The 25,948-nt window shown below is 39.1% G+C and overlaps 1 protein-coding gene across 4 annotated transcripts in view; it reads left to right on the forward strand.

The window, feature by feature from the left end:
* Nucleotides 1-25,948, forward strand: part of OXR1 (oxidation resistance 1) — a 214,938-nt gene that overhangs the window by 76,335 nt on the left and 112,655 nt on the right. For 2 of the 4 annotated variants that reach the window (XM_057375783.1, XM_057375785.1), the window contains exons 1-2: nt 3,889-3,926; nt 11,075-11,271. In XM_057375783.1, coding sequence (XP_057231766.1) covers nt 3,904-3,926; nt 11,075-11,271 — 220 coding nt within the window. In that variant the 5' untranslated portion in view covers nt 3,889-3,903. Of the gene's footprint in view, nt 1-3,852; nt 3,927-11,074; nt 11,272-25,948 lie in introns of those variants that run through there. The other 2 variants (XM_057375780.1, XM_057375782.1) reach the window with 2 other exon arrangements.

Raw genomic sequence — 25,948 nt, forward strand, 5'->3', positions numbered from 1 at the left:
TAAATCTGTGTTATATAAGTAGTGGAGTACATATTTATTTTTCCTGTGTCAGCTCTAAGTGGAATGCCCACCCTTCCTGCTTGAAGCTCAGGCCACAGGGACACCTGTGCCACCCCCAGCAGCCACAGCCCTGGCACTGTGCAAGACACAGCCTCCCAGCAGGAAATCTGGTGGTGGCAACATTTTCTGTTCTCTAGATGTGCCTTATTTTCAATATATGGGAAAAATCCAAATGGTCGTAGCACTTTATTGAAGACAGGAATTTTAAAACGGTAGAAATCATCCAACTGTATCTTCAGTGGCTTCTGGCAGCCAGTGATATGCTTTGATCTTTGCACATGCAATGCAAGCACGGGTCTGTGCTTGCTTGAGCCACTTCACTGTCTCTGGGGGATGCTCATACCCTGGCTCCCACTCCTGCAGCTCCTGTGTCTCCCGTGGCTCCCTCTGCTCAGTCCAGCAGAGTTTCCTTCCCCTGGTGCCCGGTCCCTTCTGCAGCCAAGGGGCTGGATCATCATTGTGGGCTGTGCCTGGAGGGTGAGGACATAAAGAAATGTCTTTACAACCTTTACACTCTTGTGAACACAATGTAAAAAGTTGTTGAAAATGTTCCTCCTACTCCCACAAAACTGAGAAACAAAATAGTTGTGTGKGTTTTCCATTTGTTTTCAAATAAGTAAGCACTATTTCACAACCTATCTGTTCTGAAGTATGTTTTTCCTTTATATATAGATTCTCAGTACAACCTGTTATTAGTCAGCTTCTCAATGGGCATTGTTTACTTCTTGGGATGATGAGGAATGAAAACATATATGCTCAAGACAGCATTTTCCTGATAGGTGCAAATAACAGACTTCCAATTTTCTGTTTGCGTCTGGTGGGACCCTCCCAGGGCTMTGGATCTTTATCTGCTGTGCAGCTGCAGTGTCTGAATGAACAGAGGATGGGCTGGGAACCCCACTCACCCCTCTGGACCATTCTGGGAGCTCTGGAGGAGGAGCCAGTAGCTGCTTGGCCATGTTAAAGACGCTGGGTGAAAAGAGAAAGATGGATTTAGTCAGAGCTCAATGCTTAGAGGAGGAGGGTCTCCTGACAGAAGGGTAGGAGGATAATTTTGTCTTGTTTGAGTATAAAATAGTCCTGTATCTTTGAAGATCTTTATTTCCCATCTAGTATAGGCTAAGGTGATTTATGGGTAAGAAGTGCCAAAAGAACAGGACRAGAATTTTAAACCTGTGTGGCCAGAACCCAGTGAAACTCCCTCAAGAAAATGGAGCTTGAATTAACATTTTTTTCAATGGAGGATGTGGCGTATTGATCAAATATTCAAAAAAGCCAATCAATGTAAAGTTCATTTTATACTCTCTATATGTTTTCAGCACATTTCACTAAAATGCTAAAATGATACTCTTTATTCAAAATACTTGAATTATGCATAATTTGGAAGGCAAAARTTCAATTCATCTTTGACAATGACGATGAAAGATTTCTCATTTTGCCTAGTCTCTAACTTGCCTTTGACAAGTTAGATGTCTCCACAGAGATCRACCTGATATAATTATATCCTGCAAAACACTCTGAGAACCAGTTTATGTTCCTAGCTGGGAGAATTGCTAGATGTTTTAGCCTCCTCAAAGAGACTGCCCAAAGTGCACTTCAGTCTCAGTATGCGGGTAAATCCTATGGCTCAAGGAAGAGGGTGTTCTGTTTGGAAAGGAGCATGAGCAGAGTTTGGATGATTTCAGTGAGWTCTGTGCTTCTGCTGCCCTGGACCGATCCCACTCCTCAGCCTGTGATCTCTCCTCAGGTCACAGAGCATGGTCTTTACACTCTGCAGCATTTTTAATGCTCCCACCGAGGGCTCTCTGGCTGGCTGCACCTCTGGCCCCAGGGCTGGYGTTCCAGCTGCCCCATATAAAAAGGCAGAGGCTGCCAGGACACAGCACAGGGTGCCCAGCGCAGGAGGAAGCCCAGACCAAAAGATCCCCACTTGCCTGGAGGCACTGCAGCCTCTGGGCTGTTGGATCTGCCTGGGCTCAGATGTTGCTGGCTGGATCTCATTCACTGGTGCTTYATTATCAAATCTCCTTTCACAAAATATCTTTTTGCTGAATTTTCATGATGAGATCAGAATTTTTTATCCCATCCATATCTCATGGACTAGAGATAACACTGATGTATAAATTAGTTTTATGTTTCAGAAGAAGTCTTTAAGTTGTTTCAAGTTGCGTGATTTACTGGGTGAGGCAGAAGAAGGTGCAGATTTGTGTTTCCATATCTTGTGACAAGCATATCCACAGCCTGTTATTTGAACCTGAGCTGTGGTTGCCTGCTGTGCTGATGAATTATTCGTTGAGATGGTGGAACTAGAACACACAAATTTGTGGTGCTGTAAGAGCATTGTAACTTTTCCACCTGCTCTGTCATCTCTTTGAGAAGTTAAAAGGCCCTTTTGCTTCCAAATTTGACTACATAAATGTATGCATGTTATGATTGCAAATAGTGTAGCAATCTCGGGAACATTAAGTGCCCGGGGATATTGCAGCTGACTTGTAAACAACTCAGAAAACAGTCAAGCGTAGGGTTGGAATCAGAAATGTAAATGCAATTGCCTAAATTAAAGGCCATGGGTAAAACAGCTTTGTTGATGTATAAATTACTTGCAGTTAGCACAGAAAATAATTGATACTATGACAAAGTTAATTACATGGAAAAATTCTACAAGTTTGTATGGCTTCACTGTAAGTGAGATATTCTGTGTATCAAAGGGTGCACCACGTAGCTCCCAGACCACTGGACATGCTGGCCTTTGCAAACTCTGAATTCAGGGTATGGGAGAGAAGATGGTGATGTAGAATGTGGTCTCCATAGTACAGAACGTGTGAAAATCTCATATTAATTTTCAGGGGAATAGGATCTGGGTGCTGGTTGCATAGCCTGTAGTAAAGCTATTTAAGAAACTTCTAATCAGGTGGAGTAAAGACTTTCCTTGGAGATACAAACTTAAAATAGTCTGGACAGTTTGAATCCATCTTTATAAATAAGGCTGCAATAGATATAATGCTGCAGCATTAATGACACAAATAAGAATGAAATAGAAATCATTATCACTTTTAAACCATTATGCAAAATTTTTCTGTGCYGAATATGACAGAGCTGGAAATTTCAAGACCCATGAAAATTGTACTGAAGTAGATTTGCATAATGCACTGGAAGAGCTTTTGTGAAAATGGAACTAGTGGGAGTTATTTAAATAACAGTATAGCAGCTATTARCAAAATAGTGAGATTCAAAATAGTAATTTACTTTACACATCTCTTCTAAAACATGTCCAGAATCAAGATATCTGTCAGCAAATAGTACAGCATTGCAACCCACCCTCTCAAAATTTTGAAAGAACAGATCAAGAAATTCTCATCCCTGACAAAACACAAACCTTAGTAGCAGAGCATATTATTTCCACCGTGTAAAGCAGCTGTAAAATATTATACAGYCATGGAGAAGCCATATGATCTTGAGCTGTTAATCCTTACACAAGCTTAGGCAGGAAAAGAAGAGTGAATTGTATATGCTATGACTATTTGAGTTGCACAATGTATTTAGCGTGATCGCTGCAGTTTTCCTCTCCATCATCATCATCACCTTCCTCCCTATTCCTGTCACACCTCATCCTCCTGGAATGCACATCTCCATGCCCRTGAGTGGTGTGTAGAGTGCTTTGACTCCTTTGCCCGCGGACTCACTAACGCTTCTCTCCCAGGCAGTGAGAATGCCTTGTCACACTTAAACCACAAGTGGATTCTGGATTCTCCCGCTTGGAGTTCATGGATGTAACCTGGCAGCAACCAATCTATATGTCTTCTGTAAATGATCCTCCAAGGGTTTACCTGTAGCAGTGCTGTCATGCTCCCAGGAATAATCACAAGGTTTGTGTTCATTTTTGTAAGTCTTTATTCTGTGATGTGCCCTTGAAACCCACGAAGCTTCAGTGTTCTCTATAAATCTTGTTAAAAGGGTGTGGGTTGCCTGTTCCACAAAGCAAAAAATGCTGTTTTTCAWTTATGTGGATACTATTCATAATTTCCCTGAAACCTGGTCAAAACTTCTGGTTTGACACTGCCCTTTGTTATAGAGTGAGGCACGGTGGCAATTTTCCTGCATGTGCTGTGACCACGTCCATAAGGATGACTAGGAGGTGGAGAGAGGGTGGTTTTGGTTTATTTTCTGRTACTCTGATTAAAAATTGTTGTGTCTTTGCATGGTAGTTTTTGGTAATGTGTATAAAGGAAAAAAAGATGGGTGTTTTGTATACTTACTCATTCAAATACAAAATGGTGAGAGTATAAAGCAAAATACGATGTTGAAATGCYTCTATATTTTTTGCACATAGCTCTCATGCCTGCAATGTTTTCTTTCCTGAAGCTGGGCTCAATGTTGCATTGTTAATACATACCTGCCACTTTGAATTGCTTTTTGGGCTRTGTGGGTGTGAATTCATTCCTAATCCTTTCATATCGCCACCGTGTGAAGATCATCTCGTGTTTGCTTTGTGCCGTCAAACAATCTCGTATACYGCTCGCATTTTCTGGAAACTCTGCTGCATGATCAACGCATTCAGTAACAGACTGAAGGGCTTTTCTGCAGGTTTTTGTTTGTTTTCTGTGAGACCATGATTTAGTGCCGTCCTRTATTCCAGTTTGCTTTGTGGTGTTTGTTTTTTTTCCTCTGCAATTCATAATGGCCAATTCAGATTTGAATTGCAAGTATGTTGCACTCGGTTCCTGCAGTAATTAGTRGTGGATAATTAGTGATATTACAAAAGATGGAGCATGCATTGAGTGGCTCTTTCCCTGTGAAAAACCTCCACCTTCCAGCAATCCCTGGCTCAAGGAATTTGTTTGCTGAAGTACCTGCATGCTTCTCAACCCCTAATGGATGCTTTCTGCSTGACTCGCATCTTTCTTTTCTGTACCAAGGGATACTCCTGTGATGTRCAATTATTTCTCTCATGCAATTATATAAACCATTCAAAGAAGTACTTARCTGTGTTTGCTCCCAACATGTTGCTTGCCTTCATTTGGTTCTTCTGAAATTTCCATCCATGTAAACCCATTTGCCACTCCCTTTCTGATTGCTGGTGGCTGTGGAGATCCCTGGGCTGACTCCCTGCTGGCAGTTCCTCCCCATGGTCTGTTCCGTCTTGTGCCATGAGGAGCCAACTCACCATCATTGCAGGTGATCTTTGCCTGTACCAGTCTCATGTTGCTATCTTATCTATCCCTGGAGGGGATGGCCAGAGCCATAACCAGGAGATTTTCTAGAGCATTAAACAAAAGGTTTTCGAGCAGCCCTGTGGCATTGCCTCACGCTGCAGGCTCGCAGAGGTAGCCTCAGGTGGTAAATGGAGCCTGAAAGCAAACCACAAGCATTTTACTTGATCCTTTCAAATTGCCAAAGAGCCAAAAATGCCCCAGCCATGTGCAAATGCAGATATCTGTGGTGGCTGGGTGGTACAACCAGTGTGTCCATAAGAGAATAAAATATCTTGGGGAGCTGCCTGTGCAGATGTCAGGGGGTTAGGCTTCCTCCTGTGTTTGTCAGACCATTGCAGTGCTTAAAATAGTTTACCTTTTTTTTCCTCAAATCAGATAAATCCTGGCTGTCGACGTAAGTTTGAACYACATTTCTTGCTACAAAGAAATCACATTCATAACCAGCTCTTCTAAATATTCAGGAATACTAAATGCATCTCTGAAGAGTAAACATTGCTGTTCCAATGAAAGGTTTTCCTTCTCCTATTAAYTGTGTAGTAAAATCTGTGATAGTCACAAGGGGCACAGAGAAGGTTTTTTTGTATTTGGTAGATAAGAACGAACTAGGCTTTCCTCCAAATCTTTGTTGCAATAAGGGATTTTTACTTAGAAATTCACAAAGACTTAATTGTGCAGATTCCCAGTTCCTGAGATGCTTCTTATGGTTGTTTATTTCTGCCATAAATGGTTTAAATGCTTCTTTCTTTCTTCCCTTGTTTCAGACTGGATTGCCAGCCATGATGTTTTAGGTACTTTGAAGCTGTCTTTAGCACCTTTTTTTTTCCATCCTGCTTTACAATGCAAGTTTGAAATTATAACATGTTAAAGAAAAAAAAAAAAAAAAAAGCACATGGATTTTGTTAGGAATGGAATAGGTTCAAGGAATGATATACTGATATACTAATGCTCATAAATTCTATAGCAGAGTTCCCAGGGAACTCACTAGTCCCAGGACTTCCTATATGTATAGCCTACCAAACACCTGATGACGTTTTATTTTTGAGGGAACTGATAAGGAAGTGTTCAAGGTGACCCATTCTTGGGAAGTGCTACTGGGAAGCTGAGGATTCCAGCTGGGCGAGAGGAGGTAAAAGCATCTGTCAGGAGGTTTCCAAGTAGAAAACCTTGCAGTTGGATGCAGAGGATGGATAGAGAAATAAAGTGTATCTACCTAGAGGGATGTCCTGTCACACAGCTTGGAGGTGCASATTCCTCCTGGATTAGCTGAATGAGCAAATGCTCTCTGAATAGTGAACAGAGGGTGCTGAGAGGCAGATTTGGCCTTTGCACCTCTGTTCAGTAGATTAGAGGTACCAAATCTGCCTTGGACAGCTGGAGTTGCTGGGATGAGCAGCATCTGTCCTAGGAAAATACAGTGAAATAGAAACAGAGAAAACGTATAATGGCTTATTAGCAATAGTGCAATTGAACTTCACAAAAAAAGYGCATCAAATGTATGTTTGAACATTTGTGTCAAACTGAGATGCTGCTCAGCTGTCCAAGCAAACCTGGCATCTGCAGACCCAGTCACCAGCAGCTGAATAGCCCCAGCTCTGGCCCTAGGATGTGATATTTTGATTACTTGCCAACAGTTGGTCCTTCAGAGTTATTCCATTTTAGCCTCTCCTCTGAACAAGCCACTTTTGCTAGGAACGTGCCTGTCTCTTCTAAYATCCCAATGAGAGCACAACCACATTTCACAGAAGCTGCCAATAGCCAGAARACATCAGCAGTAACCAGCTCAGGGTTCTGCACCTCCCAAAGGCTTCAGATACCCTTTTTTGTGTTTCCATGGTCTTCTTTCCCCTAGAGTTCCTATGGTTTAAGGAAAACCACAGAAAAGGAAATTTTTGCCCCTTCTACTTGAGAACTCAGTCAAGTTCAGAGTTTGCCCTTGCTGTCAGATAAACATTTCCCAGCCTGAGCAGTGCAGTGCTGTCTGTGAAGCCGTCGCTCTCTGGCTGTCAGCGTTTTTGTGTCACACCAGACAATATTGTAGGACCTGTGTTGCCCATTGTTGAAAAGGTAGGGGAAGGCTGCTACGAAATGCATAGAATGAAAGATAAAAAAAGTTTTTCCACAGTATTTCTTACATTTTGTATTTCTTTTTCTACAAGCAGACAAGCTGAAACAAAACCAAGAATGAGGAATTGTGATCCCAAGGCATTTCATGTTTGGATTCCTTTTTGACAAAGAATGAATCATTTCAGCTCAACTGTGCAGCTGTAATATATTTTTAAAAAAAACCACCACCTAAATCCAAGTGCTACACAAAACTAGTAATAAAGCAGGGTGTTGGAGAAGGGTCAGGCCTACGGAGAATTCATTCTCTTCAAGACATGGTGGTCTAGGGAAAACACAGTTCAAAGACTGCAGTACTTTTTCAAAATATTTGCTAAACAAGGCTTTATCAATATACTGTTYAGGTGGGCTGAAGGAAGATGCATTAGAGAAAGCTGCTTGACTTTTGTCAAGTCATTCTCATAAAATTGTGTCCTTGCTTGAACCTGTGTCCTACTCAGCTGACCCTGTTATTGCAGTCTGGATTAATTCAGACCCTGTATCTTTCTGTCTTTCCTGCCAGCAAAAGCACTGTCACCATGGTCTCTCAAGAACAGTTTGACAATATTACATGGACTTCCTTGGCTGTCATGCTCCTGTTTTTTAATTTTGGTACTTATTGCTTTGGAAGTCTTACTTTTAAATTATTCTCAATTGCAAGAATAGATAACTTTTTTGACATTAATTTGCTACAGGCATTTCTAGTCTTTTATTAATCATAAGTCACTTGAAAAAGGCCATGTGAAAATTTTACTGCTCAGATGACAGGTATTATCCCTTTATTCCTGTGTAATGCTAGAAGAATAGACAGTATATTTGTAACAACAATCTGGTGTTCCCCACAGTGCAGCAAGCTATTTTATTAGCTACTTCCAGACAGCTTTATTAATTGGACTGTCCTTCAGACAGCCTTGGTGGTGAAGAATGTGTTCATAACASAGCTGAGAGTATAAATCATAACACTATTTTTCAATTTGTAAAATTTATTTCAGCTCACCTGCTGTCTTCCTCTGGGGCAGAACATAGACATGCGTAATGCAGGACATATGTACACTTATTGATCTTGAAGCCTCAGGATTATGGAAAGGTGTTAAACACTTTGTAGCTTCTTTGCCCAGAGCTATTTTGCACAACACAGAGGCAAGACCTGCAATCACAGTGAAAGCTGTGGTCTGASGTAGAGCATTACTCTTGAAAGCTGGTGATTTTCTTCTTAAAAGCCATCCTTTAAATCTTCAAAGATTTCTAGTGGTAAGGAATTATAAAGACTTTTTCTCTCATCTAAAAGAGGGCATATTCAACAGTGTAACATAACAACAGTACGATGGAACACCAYTTCACTGTTAATGATTCAGAGAAATATTCCAGCCTTCATTTTAGGYAAATATGTTTGACCAGCTGTAGGCTTAAAGCTAGAAGTGTTCAAAACAATGACTCAGTTTCAGGAGCACCATTTCAAGCAAAAGAGCTTTCTTTYCTTCTCACACAGTGTTTACTCAGAGATGATGCCCTACCCATTCTTGATTCTTATATGTGTCAGTGCTCATGGTGCTGTTAGTTTATCCCAAGCATCTCCACTGACTCCATATTCCRGTGCATTGACCAAGACCCTCCAAGTAAAGATAGCTTCATCACAGTGACAAGTTCTTCCCATATCTGTAGGGCACTTTGAACACCAAGAGAAAATGTAAGTAGCTGGTTTAAGTGGAGCAGTAGTTGTTTATTGTTTCTCATAATGTCACTCTTGTAAGTCATTAAAATGAGCTGCTGGACTTACTGTATGAACACAGTGCAGAGTTAAACAAGAAGCCCATCAAAGTGGGATGCTGCCTACCTCAGAAATTTAAATGAGTTCTGGAGTAATTAAGKATAAACCAAGAAATATAACTCCAAAGGTGCAGCATATAACTCAGAAAACCCATAAACCAGAGTCTGCTGGAAGCTGGAAGGATATCCATTGATAGAGTTGTTGGAGGTACTTGTCTGGATGATGCAGTACAGCCTTTCTTATAAGTAGGAAGGATAAATGTCCCTGTCAACCTGAACTGTTTGTGCAGAATCACTGGCACTGAGAACCATTCCTTCAAATGCAAGACACCCTGGACAAGTCTAGGAAAAGGTTACAGTGAAAGTCTTCAACAAGTCTTTCTTGTTGAATGACATAGAGAGTTTTAATTTCTAGCTGCCTATTTTCTAACTGCTAGCCCTTTCCCTGGTCTCATACACTGTATCAGTATAGTCATTTTGCCCTCATAGTTTCATTCATATTCATAAAATTCTACATACAGGTTGGTACATAAATGTAACTTCCAGAGGTTGATCATGACCTATTGTCCAGCTCACTCAGAGCAGTTATGAATATGACAACATTTAATCAGTTAATATCTTAAACTAGCAGATTCCATTCTCAGTCCAGTAGTCCATGCTGTTTAATTGCAACCAATGCATGGGGAAAATGTTTGAGAGATAAGCAAGTGCAGACTTAAGAGGGGTCTGCTTAGCATTAAATTGTTAGCCTAGAAAATAATCCTCTAGCATTACAGAACTTCATCATTTTACTTCATTTCCTTCAAAATTTCAGTATTGTTATGATCCCTTCATCTCAAATCAATATCTCACTGCAATGCCATAAACCTCTTTTATTCCCAGGATCAAATCATGTAGTCAAATATATACRTTTATAGAGACTTAACTTAAGAAAAGTATTGACAGAACCAAATGTGTCTGTAGTGAACTTCATTGCAACAGGTGATTTGTCACTATTCAGTAAGTGTAGTAGCATAATAACCTCTATTTTTTGGTGCTAGAGATAKTGGAGATGCCAGAACTATGGTGAATCAGTGATGAGGGTGTGCTCATCCCACTGCAATGTAAGATTTGAGAGTTAGTTAAGTCTTTCCATCCAGAACTTTGATAAAATTAGATCTGAGGAAGAGTRGAGAGTGATAATATAATTTSCCTTGACTTTAAAAAGACTTCAGAMAATATCTCYCRGAATATATTTWTTCRCAAGTTGTGATRTTRTGTCTGRATRTGTGGGCAGCTAGAGGGGTTAAAATCTAGKTGGTGATCAGGCTCAGAGAATAGTGGTTAATAATTCATATGGTATCTGAATGCCAGTAAGGAGTTGARTAACACTGATTTGTTCTGCAGAACAGAGAATTTCTTTTCCTTTGTCCACTGCAATTGCAATGCAAAAATGGTACCAGGGGTTAGTGGAATTCTTGAGAAACAATGTGTTGAAAGTGTTGCGGAATGGGAAATGCAGTTGTAGAGCTACACCTGGATTCAGATCCTGTGTCAGTTCTTTTCTGTCGAGGCTTTCAGTGACTTCATGCAAAYTATTTAATTTCTTTTTACTCCCCTCACCTTGGGAAACTTAGGCCAGGCAACTTGATGGTAGGGTAATGGTGGGCAGCTTGTCTTGGAAATAGRTTGGGAACTGATCCTTCAAGCAGCTCAGGAGGCTGTTCCGAGGGCAGTTTACCATTTGCAGCTACATGGGAGATGGAAATGCTGTAACTGATCTAGCAGAACCTGAAAGGTTAATGCAAGGCCTAATTTATCACTGCTGTTCTATGTTCTACTGTGACAGGGATGAATTATTGTACAACGTATGATAGAATATCACTGGTATTCTGTACATAATCTAGGTATAAAATGATGATTAATAATATTTTGCTGTCTTAAATTGCCATCAGATTAAAGAAGAAGTCCCAGTCGGTGGATATTAGTGGGCCAGGATGCAACCCGGTGGCAGCAGAGGCTCAGAGCCCTCAGCCCAGCAAACCCTCACCTTCCCYGCAGACAGAGGCGTCCGAGGAGGAGCACAACAACACCACAAACACCCAAAGGCGCAACCCACGGAGGAGCGATTTGAAGAGATATTACACCATTGGTGAGTTCCCTTTCACAGAAAAAAAAAATCAAGCACACTTGTTACAACAGCAGGGTCTTACTGGTTGTTTGTGGTTTATTTATTATTATTGTGGTTTATTTCTTTTGCTTAATTGTAGCTGGCTACTAAGTTTACAAATGCTTGCAGTGAGCAATGTTATCATGTCTTAATGCTGATGTCTAATTGCTCTAAAGAATTAACCTGCTTTATTTATCTGAATTCTTTCTCCCTTTTTTTTTTTTTTTTTTTTATTCCATAAGAAGAAGTATTGAAGAAAGCATAAAAGCAATTTTGAAAGGAATGCTTTAGGGAGAATGTAATTCTTACAATGGATTGCATTCGAATTTTGTCAGAGATTGTTTAGAAGGCTCTTGGTTAGAAAGGATTTCCAGTTTGAAGAGGGAGCAGGCACACTGAGTATGAAGTATTATTTAGGAGGCTTATTGGTATCTTTCTCTGAGTATTTTGCTTTTCTGGATCTTCATTTGGGATGTCAGCATCTCTGCAAGTCTTATGAAACCATTTTAGGCACCCTGGAAGATGTTTTGCAGCTTGCTTCCCTATAAATAATTTTGAGGTTGTGCCTGGCTCCTTTTGGCAAAGTTGGAAGGGACCACAGTGGGTCATCTGGTCTGATCTCCCTGCTCAAGCAGGGTCAGCCCAGAGCACATGGYGCAGGATTGTGTCCAGACAGTTCTTGAGTATCGCTATTGAGAAATATTCCACAGCCTCTCTGGGCAAYCTGTTCTGGTGCATGGTCACTGCRCAGTAAAGAAGTTCTTCCATATGTTCAGGTGAAACTTCTGTGCATCAGTTTCTGCCTGTCTCTTGCCCTATTGCTTGGCAATAGTTTGTGAGCTGATGAGTTATTTCAGTATAATGTGATTGTTTCTTGTGCTCCAAGGGAGCTATTAATGTGTCTTTAACTTGTGTAAAAGGTAAAGAAAAATGTGTTTCCTTAGACATATTTCACTGTGTTATGTCTGATCCCTTGAAGGTGGCTGTCATTGTAAGTTATGTTGCTTTTAAASAAGGAAACTTCACTAGCAATCTACCCATTTTAGTAACAAAGTCTGTATTTTAAGTGGTGAGGGATTGTATGTATTTGCATTTTTTGATGCCACAAAATTTTGCTCTATGGTGGTTTTTTTCTCATCTCCAAATGATTTTAAAGTGTTATCAAAGATAAGCCAAGATTGCTTTGTACATGAAGCAGGATATGGAATGYGGGGTGGGTTTCATAAGAGTATTAATGAGTAGAATAATCATCAAAATAAGTTCCTAACCTAACTCAKYATTAAAACATATGATTGGCAAATTGACTATAGCTGAACAATGTTCTGTGAGCACCCAAAACAGTCTGCATATGGAACTACAAATTAAGGTTTGTGTTWATCTACTTGTTAAAKTTGACTCGCTGCAGTTTCTTTCGGGAATCTTTACAAAATCCTTTTCTCAAATATCATCTTCCATTATCCTTTTACAGAGTATTGGGAGAGTCCAGAGCCATCTGGACTGACCCAGTATGGGAGATKTGTTGGTTTCCAGTTCTTATATGCACAGCCTTGGCTGTGTGACTTGTCTGAATCACAAAGATGAAGTTGCTAGAGCAAGTGTTACTGCATACTGCATTGTGTTTGACTTTTGCTGAAAAAAGCAAATTAAAGGCAAATTAAAGAGACAGGAATTTCTCTGTATCTTCACAAATGTTAGATGGCACAAGTTCCTGGTTACTGAGCAAATGAAGGGTTTAATCTTGGACAGCACAGTACTGATACCATATGAWCATGTTTACTGTACTGGCTGAGTTGTTCTGACATTGAGTCTGWGGCTCTGATAACCTGAGAGGAAGAATAATTATCTTATCAGAGCATATGTTAATTTATGACCTCTATCACCTTCTTGACCTGAAAGAATTTTTCTGTAATTTGTCTCAAAAATATTTTCTAATAGTTCAAATCAAATCATTTGTTGCTTTATGAGGATGAATGTACTGACACACCTGTAATGGACCCACACCCTAAAACAGAAAAATATCAGATTCCCCTGATGTTTTGGTTATGATTGTCTGTTATACAGCATAAACAAGTACATTAGATCTGTTGGTGACTTAATACAATTACACAGAGGTTTACCTCRTTTTGCCCTTGTTTTCATCTTGTTCTACTAAAAGCAACCTGTGTTCAAGATCAAGTAAATGGATTAAGAAAATATCTTAGAAAATTAATGCTCACACCTTGCTTTTTTATTTTATTTTAGAATTAGTATTCTGTTACATTAACCTCAGAACAAATTGACAAATGACAGTGTTTATGGCAGTGAGTAATTGAGCTTGACCAACCAAGTGCCAAATGTGTTTCGTGTTACTCTCTTTCTCCTTAAGTTTACAGATCATGATAATTACTTAAATTCTTAAGTATTTATTTTAAGTAATTATCATGATCTGTACTTCATAGATATGAGAAGTGAGTTCAAATATATTAAAAAAGCATCACATCTATATTTAGATTTGTGCATATATATAGTCTGTGCTTTAAAATGGAACTCTCAGCATCACATTGCCTATTAAATTAAAGCTTGACTTCAAGGCCCAACTGGATTTGTTAATGCATGCCTATTTTATTAAATAGCCATGCAACTTACAATTATGTATAAAGAAATGAGTAACCAGTTTTACTTTATCAGTTAATGGAATGTGTAAGGAAAAAAATCAAAGTTATTTTAAAAATATGTGGTATTTTAAAAATATGTGGATTTGGCAGGCAGTCTTTTGGAGATCTTTATATAAATCACACTCTTCTTTRCAGATCCAGAGACAAGAGCAATTACCTTGCACACATATGCTTTGCAGAAGAAATTGTAGCAGCTTGTGTGTGCTTGCAGCTTCTGTGAATAGACACAGGCAATTGTCTAAGAGACTGTGATCCTAAAGGCTCAGAATATCATCAGAATATTTTTAAGTTTTTGTGCACAGATTTACCCAGATCTTTCAAAACTGATTGTGTAATGAGGAAGGAATATCTGGTAATTCCAAGAGATTTAAAAATTTCATCAGCACTGCTCCTACTTTAGATAGCTAYAAACAAGTTATTTATTTTGCATTCCATCTTTCCCACAGATTCCATTTCAGGTGCTTTCCAAACTTAGTGAGTCTAGTTGCATTTTTTAAAAGTGGGAGRATAAATAGTTAAGAAAGAGAAGAGCTGATAGGAATAGGTAATGGGGAACAAGTTGTGTGCTTGGTTGAAATGAAATAAGAAATGGAAAGTCAGTGAGGGGGAGAAATAGTTCTTCCATATGGTGGGCTCAGCAGGCAGGAAGGCTCCAGCACCTCCAGTGCTGAACTGGTGTGAAGAAATTGAGTGGGAACCTCTAGATTAATAAGATGAGTGTAGGAAAAACAGTCTGCATGGTGGGTTGGATGAAGTTTTTTTGAGAACTCTAGAAACAGCACCCAAGATACTTAAAAATAAAAACCTAAAATTAGAACTTTTAGATGCTTCAGGCACATAAAAATTTAGGCCACTTATTTCTGAAGTGCTTTTTGTTGAGCACCTCACTCAAAAGAGAAAAAGAAGGTGCTTGTGTCTTCAGAATTCTGAAAAGGGGGCTGGRATATTATGCAATGGAGAAAGACACRAATAACCTAAATTCAAAGCAGTAAGGCTGGATCAGCATAATGCCCTGYCCAACTACAAGAGCTACAACAACTCTTTGGTGGCTGCATCACTGCTGTGTTGCTTGTAGGACACAGCTGGAGGGTTATAGGACTATACTTCATAGTAYGATGCCTCAGGATATATTTTTAGCAATTTATTCAGGAGAATGAGATAGTAAATGTTTTATTAATATATTGAGACATGCATTTGAGGTGTATACTCAGCTTTGAAAGCGTAGTGTATAGTGCTTAGATACCTCTAAGAGGATGTACCCAGTGGACTCTCCACCTAACAAACCTGGTTTTGTAGCTGTAAAAGACCCTCTTTTGTTGGCTTTGCCATCAAAATAAAACTGCAGCACTAGTATAGAGTAAACATTATTTAAAAATAAGATAGTGGCATAAAAATATTTTCTTTATCAGACAAAAGAAATTATAGAAAGGGACAGTAATTCAGACAGAAAACGTTACAGTACAGTTTTGGTGAGGAGATGAGGAGTTCTGCAATTTTTATTTTTATTGTATCTTCTGATAAATTTGCCTTAATGCAAATGTTGCTGTTCAGGCTCCTGCTAGCACAGCTCCTTTCATTCAGAAGACAGCCATCAACTGCCTCAGGAGACATCTTTTGTTGGTACAATCTCTCATCAGTGGAAGTATTGCTGCTACAACTACACACACTTAGTAGTTTAGGCAGAATGCATGGGTATGTGTAAGTGTACATAATAGGCAGCAGGAGGACGCTTGGGAAATACTAATTGCCAAAGTTCCMTTCCCTACAGTGGTTCATTTTTTTAAAATTTATTTTATGTTCCACCTGTTAAAAAAAAAAGACAAAACCCCTTTCCTTCTTCATACTCTCTTGCAAATGAGGTTAGTAGAATTCTTAATAGAGAAAAYATTTTCTGCTAGCTTGACCTTGCCATATTAGTACTCTGAATTAACTAATACAAATTCAGTGTGGAAGAAAAATTAAGCTTTTGGGATAAGCAACTCTGAATAAATACATATTAATTGACTAAGTTTCCAAAACAATTGTCTAGTAGCTAATGCYAAAGTGATAACTGGGAAAAGACTGATTTTCATGTGGGTTCCTAATCTTGTTTGTGAGAGACAAMGTTTCAGTGGGTAGTCACTTTAAATTTAGTTGGGATTAATTTAATAAYAGAATCACAGAATCACCTTCAAGTCCATCTTGTTCCAACCCTCTTGCCACAGACARGGACACCTTCTGCTAGACCAGGTTCCTAAAAGCCCCATCCAGCCTGGCCTTGAAYGCTTCCAGGGATGGGGTGCCCACAACGTCTCTGGGTRATCTGTGCCAGTGCCTCACCACCCTCACAGTAAAGAAACCTTTCTAGGATCTAAATCAAACCATTTTAGTTCCAAGCCTTGTCTTGTAACTACATACCCTTGCCAAAAGTCCCTCTCCACCTTTCCTGTAGGCTCCCTCCCAAGGTACTGGGAAACCTTTAAGATTTTCCTGGAGCCTTTCCTTCTCCAGGTGGAACAGCCCCAACTCTCCCAGCCTGTCTCCATGGGACAGGTGCTCCAGCACTGTGATCATTTTGGTGTCTCTCCTCTGGGTTCGCTCCATTTTGGTGTCTCTCCTCTGGGTTCGCTCCAGTTGGTCCCAGAGCTGGAAGCAGGACTCCAGGAGGGGTCTCACAGAGTGCAGAGTGACAGAATCACCTCTCTCGACTTTCTGGCCACGCTGCTTGTGATGAAGCCCAGGATAAATTTGGCTTTCTGGGCTGCAATGCACACATTGCCAGRGCTGTTGAGCTCCTTCTCAACCAGCACCCCCAAGTCACTACCAAGAATTTAATGCTTCTAAAATATATTGTGAAATGAAGATAGGTATTTCAAAGAATTTAATGCATAGAGATATAAGTAAGAACTTTTCACAAGGMTTATTACTAATGCACAAAGCAGTGTGCATAAATGAGTGTTTATGAAACGAGAGGATAAAGACATTTTTTTTCAAGTGATTAATAAATCATACTCYATTCTTCCTGTTAGGAAAGGGAAAACTAAATGAAAAGTGATCAGCTACTATTAAGTGGATATAGTTATACCTAACCTTTGTGCTGTATGTTTTCCAGCAAGTCTAAGTCATGACTGTTACAATGATTTGGCAGCATAAATAAATATCATGTTGTTTAGATATGCAGTAGATTAATTTTCTTTCTGTTTGCATATATTCCAGTTTTCTTCCATAAAAATATTACTTAATTTAAAATATGTCAGAATTATCTGATTAAATGTGAATTCATACATATTTATTACTAAACTTGTATGGTATCACAGAATCTGCTAATATGAAATTATTGTGTGGCACTAACATCAGTTTAAGTGGTGATTTTGTATCTCAGAGATCTCTCACCCTGATGGAGATATTGGGGTTTTTGAGGGCTGGTGTGAGAGAGCTGGTCAGACATTACAATGAGTCTGCTATTGGAATCAAAACCAGAAAAGAACAACATTGATCCACCAGAAAATATAAACTTATTTACAATAAGAAAATTGAAGTTTAGCCCATGRGACTACCAGCTATTGTAATCACTGTTTAAAAGTAGATTTAGGGGGTTGCCTCTTATCTTCTCCTCTAAAATAAGCTTAAAACTTGTTTGAAAGACAGACTCTGTAGCTTATGGTACTCTTGATTTTATTGTGCAAATCCCTTCCTGCTCTGTGTTATTTTATTTTGGACTCTCTAGAAATATATATTCTTTTAGAGGTCATTGCCTGATATTTGGTGTATTTATTGTAGAGAGGTTTTCCTGCAAAGAATGCTCCACTTTTTTTCCAAGTAACATTCTTCTTATCATTTGGCCATTGAATATATTTTCTCCTACTCTTCTGCATAACTGAATGTGGTTCCTTTTTGTAGTAGCTCCCAAATTACTTTGCTTTTTGGTTGCTAGTACTAGCAAAGCACATAACATACACAGGTATATTAGCTGTTAGATAAGTGCTGGAGTTTGGTGCAGTAGGTGCTGTAAATTTTAGCTGCATCTTCTCCCTTTTAGAGAAGGACAGATGGGAGATGAATCTGCCAACTCTGTCTTGGAAGATCCAGATGCTGTTTGGACACATTTACAGAATTTTACTCTGTCCCATTCAGTGCAATTTCTTTATTGATCACTCAGTGCTTTTTGAGAAGCATCATTCTGACTGCYTTCTTTCAAATATGATGTCAGAAACTTTGAGAGGAGGAAGCCATTTTCCCAGCACTCATTACCTGTTTGTGAGTGATAAGGAAAGGGAAATAATTTGTGGAATGTGTGGATAATAAGGGAAGTGTCTCTCATAGCAACAGTAACTATGCAAAATTCTTACTCATTCAACCTTCCTGAAGACTTTTATTAGTGATTCAGATCACATAGCTACTCTGGATGAGCAAGCAAGCATTTTTTCATGTCGTTGTTTTTCTCTTTTTTAGTATTTCAAACTTGGAGCCATTACAACCAGTTTTTAATGTTGTATCCTTCTTTTGTCCTTTGCAGATACTCTGCATATCCTTTGAATACGAATGAGTTCTGAACTATAGAGGCAGCATCCACCAGAAAAGTGATGCTCATTAATGCCCTTTCATCTCAGTATTTCCCTTTTCTTAGCATCTGGTTTTGGTTTTAATCATATGGAATGCAATCGTATCATCTGCTGAGTCACTTTAGGCAAGAAATATTTCAGGATTTTCTAATTTTCTTGCTTTACATCAGGAAAAAGGTGAAATCTTTCATAGTTCTCTAGGCAAGCCAATAAACTTTGCAAGATCAGCTAATGATGTGCACTCTTAACAATACCAAAATTTGAATCTCTGGGGGAAGAAAAACTCATCTAACCTATAAGCTCTCAGCTGACAGAGGTTGCATCACCCTCAGTCTCTCTCTCATTGGAGGTCTGAAGAAGAARAGAATAATGACTGAAAAAAAAGGATATGATTTCTAGCATAGTGTGCCTTGAGCACCATCTTTTGAGTACTGGGAAATAGCAGAGTCTTCCTCCTAACAGTGAAAGAACAAAGGAGGAAAAAATTGAWTCAGTGCTGAAACAGCTGAGTGATTTAGCGATAGTAGAGGCAGGTAAGACTGAGGCTTTCCAATCTGGAGACAGAGTACTGGGTGAACAATTATTACTGGTAGTGGAAAAGGGCTAAGTCAGTGATTTTGRGAAAACTCTTGATCCATAGGAGTTTGTGGGCCCCAGTGGAATGCACAGTAAGGATGCTGAAGGAGCTGCTGAGCTCTTTGTGAGGCTCTCATTGTTGAAAGGTCACTGAGATCATGAGAGGTCCATGACATCTCAGAAAAGGCAAATGCTAGATCCCCTTTCCAAAAGGGCAAGAGGATTTTCCAGGGGACTATAGGCTGTTCAGCTTCACTTCAGATGGGCTTCACCTTCCAGAGCACCCCATGTCCATGCTGGGGCACTATGGCCTGGGTGGTTGGACTGTTCATGGCAGGCAAAAACTCAAAAGGCAGCAGTCACCAAGATCCTCAGGGGCCCTGTGAGGAAAGACTGAGGGAGCTGGAGAAGGGACAATTGAGGGGCTCCTTAGAGCAGCAGTCACTACCTGCAAGGAGCTGCCAGTGAGGTACCTGGGAATCTGCTCTTGGCAGTGGTGTGAGGCAGAATGATGGGAGACAACTGATCTAGACTGAAATATAAGATGTTTAGACTTGAAATAAAGAAAAATCTTCTTTTTTCCCCAGTGCATGAGGATGTACAAAGGGGTTGTGGGGTCTCTAGAGGTTTATAGAACACAACAATCCCTTATTTTCTAGGTAATGTTAGCACACCAAAAAAACCTGTTGTGGTCATTCATATTTTATTCWTTCTGAAATCAAGTGTGATGTTTTCAGACAGCTTGATAATTCTGTATGGCTAAAAGAATGCACTAAAATAGATTATAAAAAATTGTTTGGTTCACTGGGGTTTTGTTGCGTTTTTTTAGGTAAAAAAAGGTTTAAAGTAGCTGAATTTTTCTGATTCTCCAATCAAAGGGGGAAAAAAAGTTTCAGAGTTCTTAAAATATCATGGAACCTTTCTTGGTCCAAGGGGAGTATGATATTTCTGTTTTAGACATTGTTTCAGTTCTCTGCATATATGTACATATATATATATATATATATATGTATATATATATATATATATATATATATATATATATATAATGAAAGTTATGATTTTGGATTAATCAGAAACTCAACTTTATTGATGGTGAAAAATGTCTTCATATCTTTTTTACTTGTTCCCTTAAACTTACTTTAAATCCACAATAAACCCTGAAGACATGAGGGATAGCAGGTGGAAAAAGATATTTTGGAAAGGCCCAAACCACAAATACTGCAGGTAACCTCGGTTTTGAAAGTGACTTCCTGACCCTTTGAAGTTAACACTGAGTTGGTGAAGCCAGTGAATTTCTTTCCATGCCACATATATGGGATCATGAAACCTAAGATCAAATATCTCACATCATGTACTGGGTTTCAAGCAATTTGATTTCTTTTTCTTCAAYAAATTTTTACCCTTTCCTGTATTCATGTTTTCTGATTATTTATTATATGACTTTGCTAGATATTGCTAGATAAATATAKTGCTAGATAAATAAGAGTGAGATGCAATTTTCAGCAGACGGAGCTTCTGAGTTAGGATCAACTCCAGGACATCTTGCTATGAAGTTCCTTTTGGATTTTATCAAACTGGCTTGTTGTTATGCTTTTTTCCCTCAAAAACATTATAGGAACTGAGTGTTGTTGATAAACCCTGATTTTTATCTTGAACCAGGAAAAACAGTAGGATTTTATCATGGAGTTATTGTACTGGTGAGCATTCAGTTGTACAATTACAGAGCATTAGTATGCACATAGCASTATGCAAAGACTTTACATGCATAAAATATTCAACATGTACAAAAAAGTCTTTTTATAAATTTAGATACTAATTGGCCAGATATGTTCATGAAAACTAAATAGTGGCAGCAGCCTGCTATGTTTCCAATGAATCTCATTAATTAATATGCTTGAGAGATCCTTTTATTCTTTTAATTTGTAGGAGATAGAATGACAGTCTCTTTCCTCTGCCAGAGGAAATGTGGCAAGCATGATTTGTTCTAGAGTCTTTGACTTGCATACATTTGTCTTTGACTTTTGCCATACATTTTTTTAGGAACCTGTGTGACCACTTGGGTATGGAATTAGGTGCTTTTGTCATCTATCTACAGTTTGAATTAAGTWTTTTCATTTTCACTTGTATGTAAAAGCCTGGCTCTTTGATAGTTTGCCAAGTTTCTGATGTTCTTRCTCTGAATAAATCTCCGAGAAGATAGCTCCTCCCTATAGTAATTTTTTCAAACAAAACTTAAATGACCTAGGAAATAAAATTATGGTTTGGGAAATTYGCTTGAATGCAGTCTGCAAACTAAATGGCATGTTCTATTTAAAAACAAGAAGCTCTCATTTTAATAAAACATGAGGCACTGATTATTCACAGGTCAAGACTTCCCAACATAGCTGCTAACGCTGGCATCAGTTAGGCACTGAAATCTGCTGGGATCTTGGAGAGAAACCATCACCAGTGTGAACCCTGAGAAAACGCTGAATGACACCACTGCTGACTCTCATCTAACAGAAATTCATCTAGTGGTTTGGCCCAAACTCAGCTCCAGTAGAAAAAGATGAATTCCTGTGGGATTGCAACCACCTGATGCACAGTTGAGTTGATTTTGGTATTTTTAGTTAGAGTAGAACAACTTTCTCTTGTTATCTGACAGTGATCTAAACCTGCACTGATCTGTTGTGATTTTTTAAATCAATATTAAATGCATACATTTCAAACCTGTCAGATAGAAGAAGATAATATACCAAATGATGTAAAATATAAACCTTATTTCTAATTCATTGTTTGCTGGAAAACAAACCAAGSCAAGCAGTTTGGCCTTCTTTACACAGATTCTTTGGCTTCTTCTAGGGTTATTGGTGGCATTGTAACTCTTCACAAGAAAAAGCTCTGAGAGCTAAAGACTGATAATTTGAGAAGGGCTCACCTTGAACTCTACAGGAAACTCTTCCAAGAGAAAATTTCCTTTTTCCTGACAAGTAGTTTGGGAATTATTGTCTGTTTAAATGAGAATACATCCAAGTGGAATGGTATATTCTTGGGAATAGCATGTCATTGTTACACTTGAATATAAATAACCTTCCAGAAAACACTTTCTCCAGTAAGCCCCATTAATAAAGGCAGATTGGGTGCAACTCAGTGTCTCAGTGSTCATTGAATGAGGTTTCTGCATTTGATAGTCTTTTAAAAGCTCCATCTCCTTCACTGTTTTACTGCCATATATACTATCAAGTTGATTTTCTTATTTCATCTACCAGAGACCAAAAAGGCATAACTTCATTTTCTTTTGGATAGTTTGCCAATTTCTTCTTCAGAGCAATAAATATTTTTCTCTACTCTGCTAAGAACAAGATGCTGCAAGCTATTTTGAATGATTTAATTTTTGTATTTTTCCAGGGGGAGAGTGTGCTAAATGACAATTAGGGACAACTTGATAAAAKGATATTTAATTTTATTTTTTAAACATGAATAGTGAAACTGTCTTACATTGGGAAGGAACAAAAATTCTTTGTTGCAACTTCAATCTATGTTACTTAGCAAAGAACAATGATATCATGGGAYTGAAATAAATWTGTCTGAGGRATCTATAGTTCCTCTGAATAAACCATGAGTTRTTAAACTCTGCTTGGGTAAAGGAAGAGGTAYSTGATCAYGGAGGTAAAGATGTTGGAGACMAGGAGTGGCAGCACCACAGATATGAAGAATACAGTGTCAGTGAAGCACCAATAGAAGAAGAGAGCAGYACAAGGTCAGGTGTGCAAGCAGATGAGAGTGGAGCCCMAGCAATGAGGAGGAGCAGAGCTATCAAAAATATTCGCTTGGGAAAAGCACAAGTAGTGATWCAGAACATCAGAAAAGCCCTGTCTCATACCATAATCCAATGTTCTGTTAATAAAATCAGGCTTYTCAGATTCTTGTTCTACTTACAACATTCCTATCGATCACATTTGATATTAAGACATTTTTAATTTTAAAGAACAGGGAGTGAATTTCTAGGAAATATATCTTATTAGAAAAAATATGAAAATCTAATTTCTAATATACTGGTAATTACTTTGCTTCAGCTACAGTTTTGTGAGGGGGAAAAGGTGGGAACATTTAGCATGTTTTAAGTACCACTGTCTTATAGACAGTGAAACTTGCCTCTCTCCTACTGTCAGGATGACTTACATGTGAATACAATGTAAAAATAGAGGGGAAAAACCTAAATATAATTTTATTTTTAGTTGTTGGAGGCTTCAGTGGGATCGTGTTTTTCTAACCAATAACCATAATATGTGTGAATGCAAAATTATGTAGAGGGGTATCTAACCTCATACACTGAAGAGATATCAGTTGCTTGTTAGCATAACTGATGTTTCAGTTTTGAATGTTCATGTTATAGCTACCTGTAAATTGCTATATTATGTGTGTATTTTGGAAGGTAAAAGATGCAGGTTTTGGTGGGTTTGATTTGGGTTTATTAGTATTTGCAGTTTATTAGTATTTGCAATTATTTTCTGGAGTTATAGTACATGATCTTTATATTCATTTGTTCAGTGAAACAAGTTCCCTTAATACCACATGCAGTAATACAACAGCTTTCTTCTGGTATTTGTGCCACTAAACCTGCCATYTCTTCAGTTGGCTTGCTAGTGTTGCTTATGGCAGAAGTATCAGAAATACGAAACTTACGTGCAAATTGGTACTATTTATACTGACACCAGCCTTGAGATGTGGTTTATTTATGTGTTCTTCCCAAATGCCAAGCCAACAAATGCCTGTTTTGGCAGGGCAGCTGTATTTTTAGGTCCAAAACAAAACCCAGTGTCTAGTTCAATTGGGTCCCTCCATCCCAAACCTTCCTGCACTCCTGTGTAAGCCCAGGGTAAATGCAGCACCATGTGCCTTTCCCAGGGCTGAGAGCTGAAAACAGAGATTTTCCAGGCTGTAAAACAGTGCCACCAGGTGATAGCATAAATGTAGGGTTTGTGCTGCAGGAATTCAGTTCAACAATTATCTGAAGATCGGCTCTGTCGAAAAGCATCCCTTATCTCCCGAGGCTGGTGTTTGTATATATTCAAACTAATTTAAAATAACATCACTAACATGTTTCTGCTGTAAGTTCCATCATAAACACAGTGCCTATGTCAGCGGGCTTTTATTGGGKTTTTTCTTGGGGGAAGGAAGGAGGAGGGAAGGAACAGATTGCTTTTGCAGTTCTTTGCCATTTTTGTGGATATCAGGAAGGCATTTTTTGGCTATGGCAGAAGGAGCCATCTCTCTTATCTTGTCTGCTTCTAATACAGCACAGATGAGAGAAGAATCAGGACAATGGTCCAACAATATCAGTCTAATGTTATGTTTCTGACACCCCAAGGCATGCAGGATAATTCTATTAATTGTTATGAGGCCAGTTTCAATCTAGGTTATTCATAACATCATAGAATGTTAAGGGTTGAAAGGGACCTTARAGATCATCAAGTCTCAACCCTCACCTCACACCACTAAGRTTGCTCAAGACCTTATCCAACTCTAACACTGCCAAGGATGAGGCATTCACAACCTCCCTGGGCAACCTGTCCCAGTACCTCACCACCCTCACAGCAAATAATTCCTTCCTAATATCTAAATTTCCCCTCTTTCAATTTGCACCCATTTCTCCTCTTCTAGAGTTCCTGATGGAATCCTGATGCTGCTTCCCTGTAGGTCCCGTTCAGTCTGGAAGTTGTTGTGAAGTCTCCACACAACCTTCCCCGGGTTAAAGAGCCCCAGCTTTCTCAGCCTGTCATCTTTGTGGCACAACTTGCTCCAACAGTTCCATGTCCCTCTTACGCTGGGGACACCAGAACTGTGCACAGCRCTCCAGGTGGGGTCACACAAGAGSAGAGGGGCAGAATCGCCTCCTCTGACCTGCTGGCCATGCTCCTTTTGATGCAGCCCAGGATTTTGTTGGCATTCTGGGCTGTGAGACCACACTGCCWCCTCATGTTTGAGGTTTYCATCAACCATCACCCCCAAGACTTTTCCCACAGGGCTGCTCTCCATCACTTCTCTGCCCAACCTATGGATGTGCCTGCAATTGGAACTGCCGTGAGCCTGGTGTAGCACCTTGCACTTCACTTTGTTGGACTTCATGAGGTTTGCACTGCCTCATCCTCYACCCTGTCCAGGTCCYTCTGGGTGGCATCCCTTCCTTCCAGTCTGCTGACCACACCCCACAGCTTGGTGTCACCAGCAGAATTGCTAAGAGTGCACTCCATCCCACTGCCCACACTGCCCCAAAGATGTTGAACAGTTCAGCATTAATTAATGCTGTTTGAAAGAAAATTTGTTTTATGTATGACATCTGTGACAGTCCTGTTGGAGTTATTTATGTAGAAAAACACCTAGGAATGTGATTCCATCCTGGTGGAGAAGTTCATATTAATCAAAGAAGGTATTTGCAGCTCTGAGGAATTTTGCAGCCAACTAGTGTCGGTTGTTAATGCTGTAGATGTATTAGCACAACAAACCTGTGCTAATGCAGTCTACCATTACACAAGAGAAAACTGAATAAAAAAAGTCCCTTGCAGTATATTCAGGAAGCACTGATAAAAGTAATACAGAACAATTAAGGATTTTAAATMATTTACTCTTTAGCTGTATTCATGTTTGTTAATAAAAACAGGGTCTTCAGTTAARGTGTAATTGGATTTCATTGCTTGAAGCAAGTTGCCCGCAAAGGATATCCCACTGGGGGAAATGCTGTAAGTTGCTAAGTTAAGGTATGGAGGAGGAACCAATGGGTTAGGGTTAGGGTTAGGGTTGCTCTGATACAGACCACATTAGTCTCTTCAGAATAAATTATTTTTCAGAATAAATTATGTTTCCTAGGGTGTAAGGATATATAAGAAACAGAGAAAAAGTCTTCCC

Source organism: Malurus melanocephalus, unplaced genomic scaffold (genome assembly GCF_030028575.1).
Source record: "Malurus melanocephalus ecotype Western Australia unplaced genomic scaffold, MMel_1.1 scaffold_258, whole genome shotgun sequence".
Lineage (NCBI taxonomy): Eukaryota > Metazoa > Chordata > Aves > Passeriformes > Maluridae > Malurus > Malurus melanocephalus.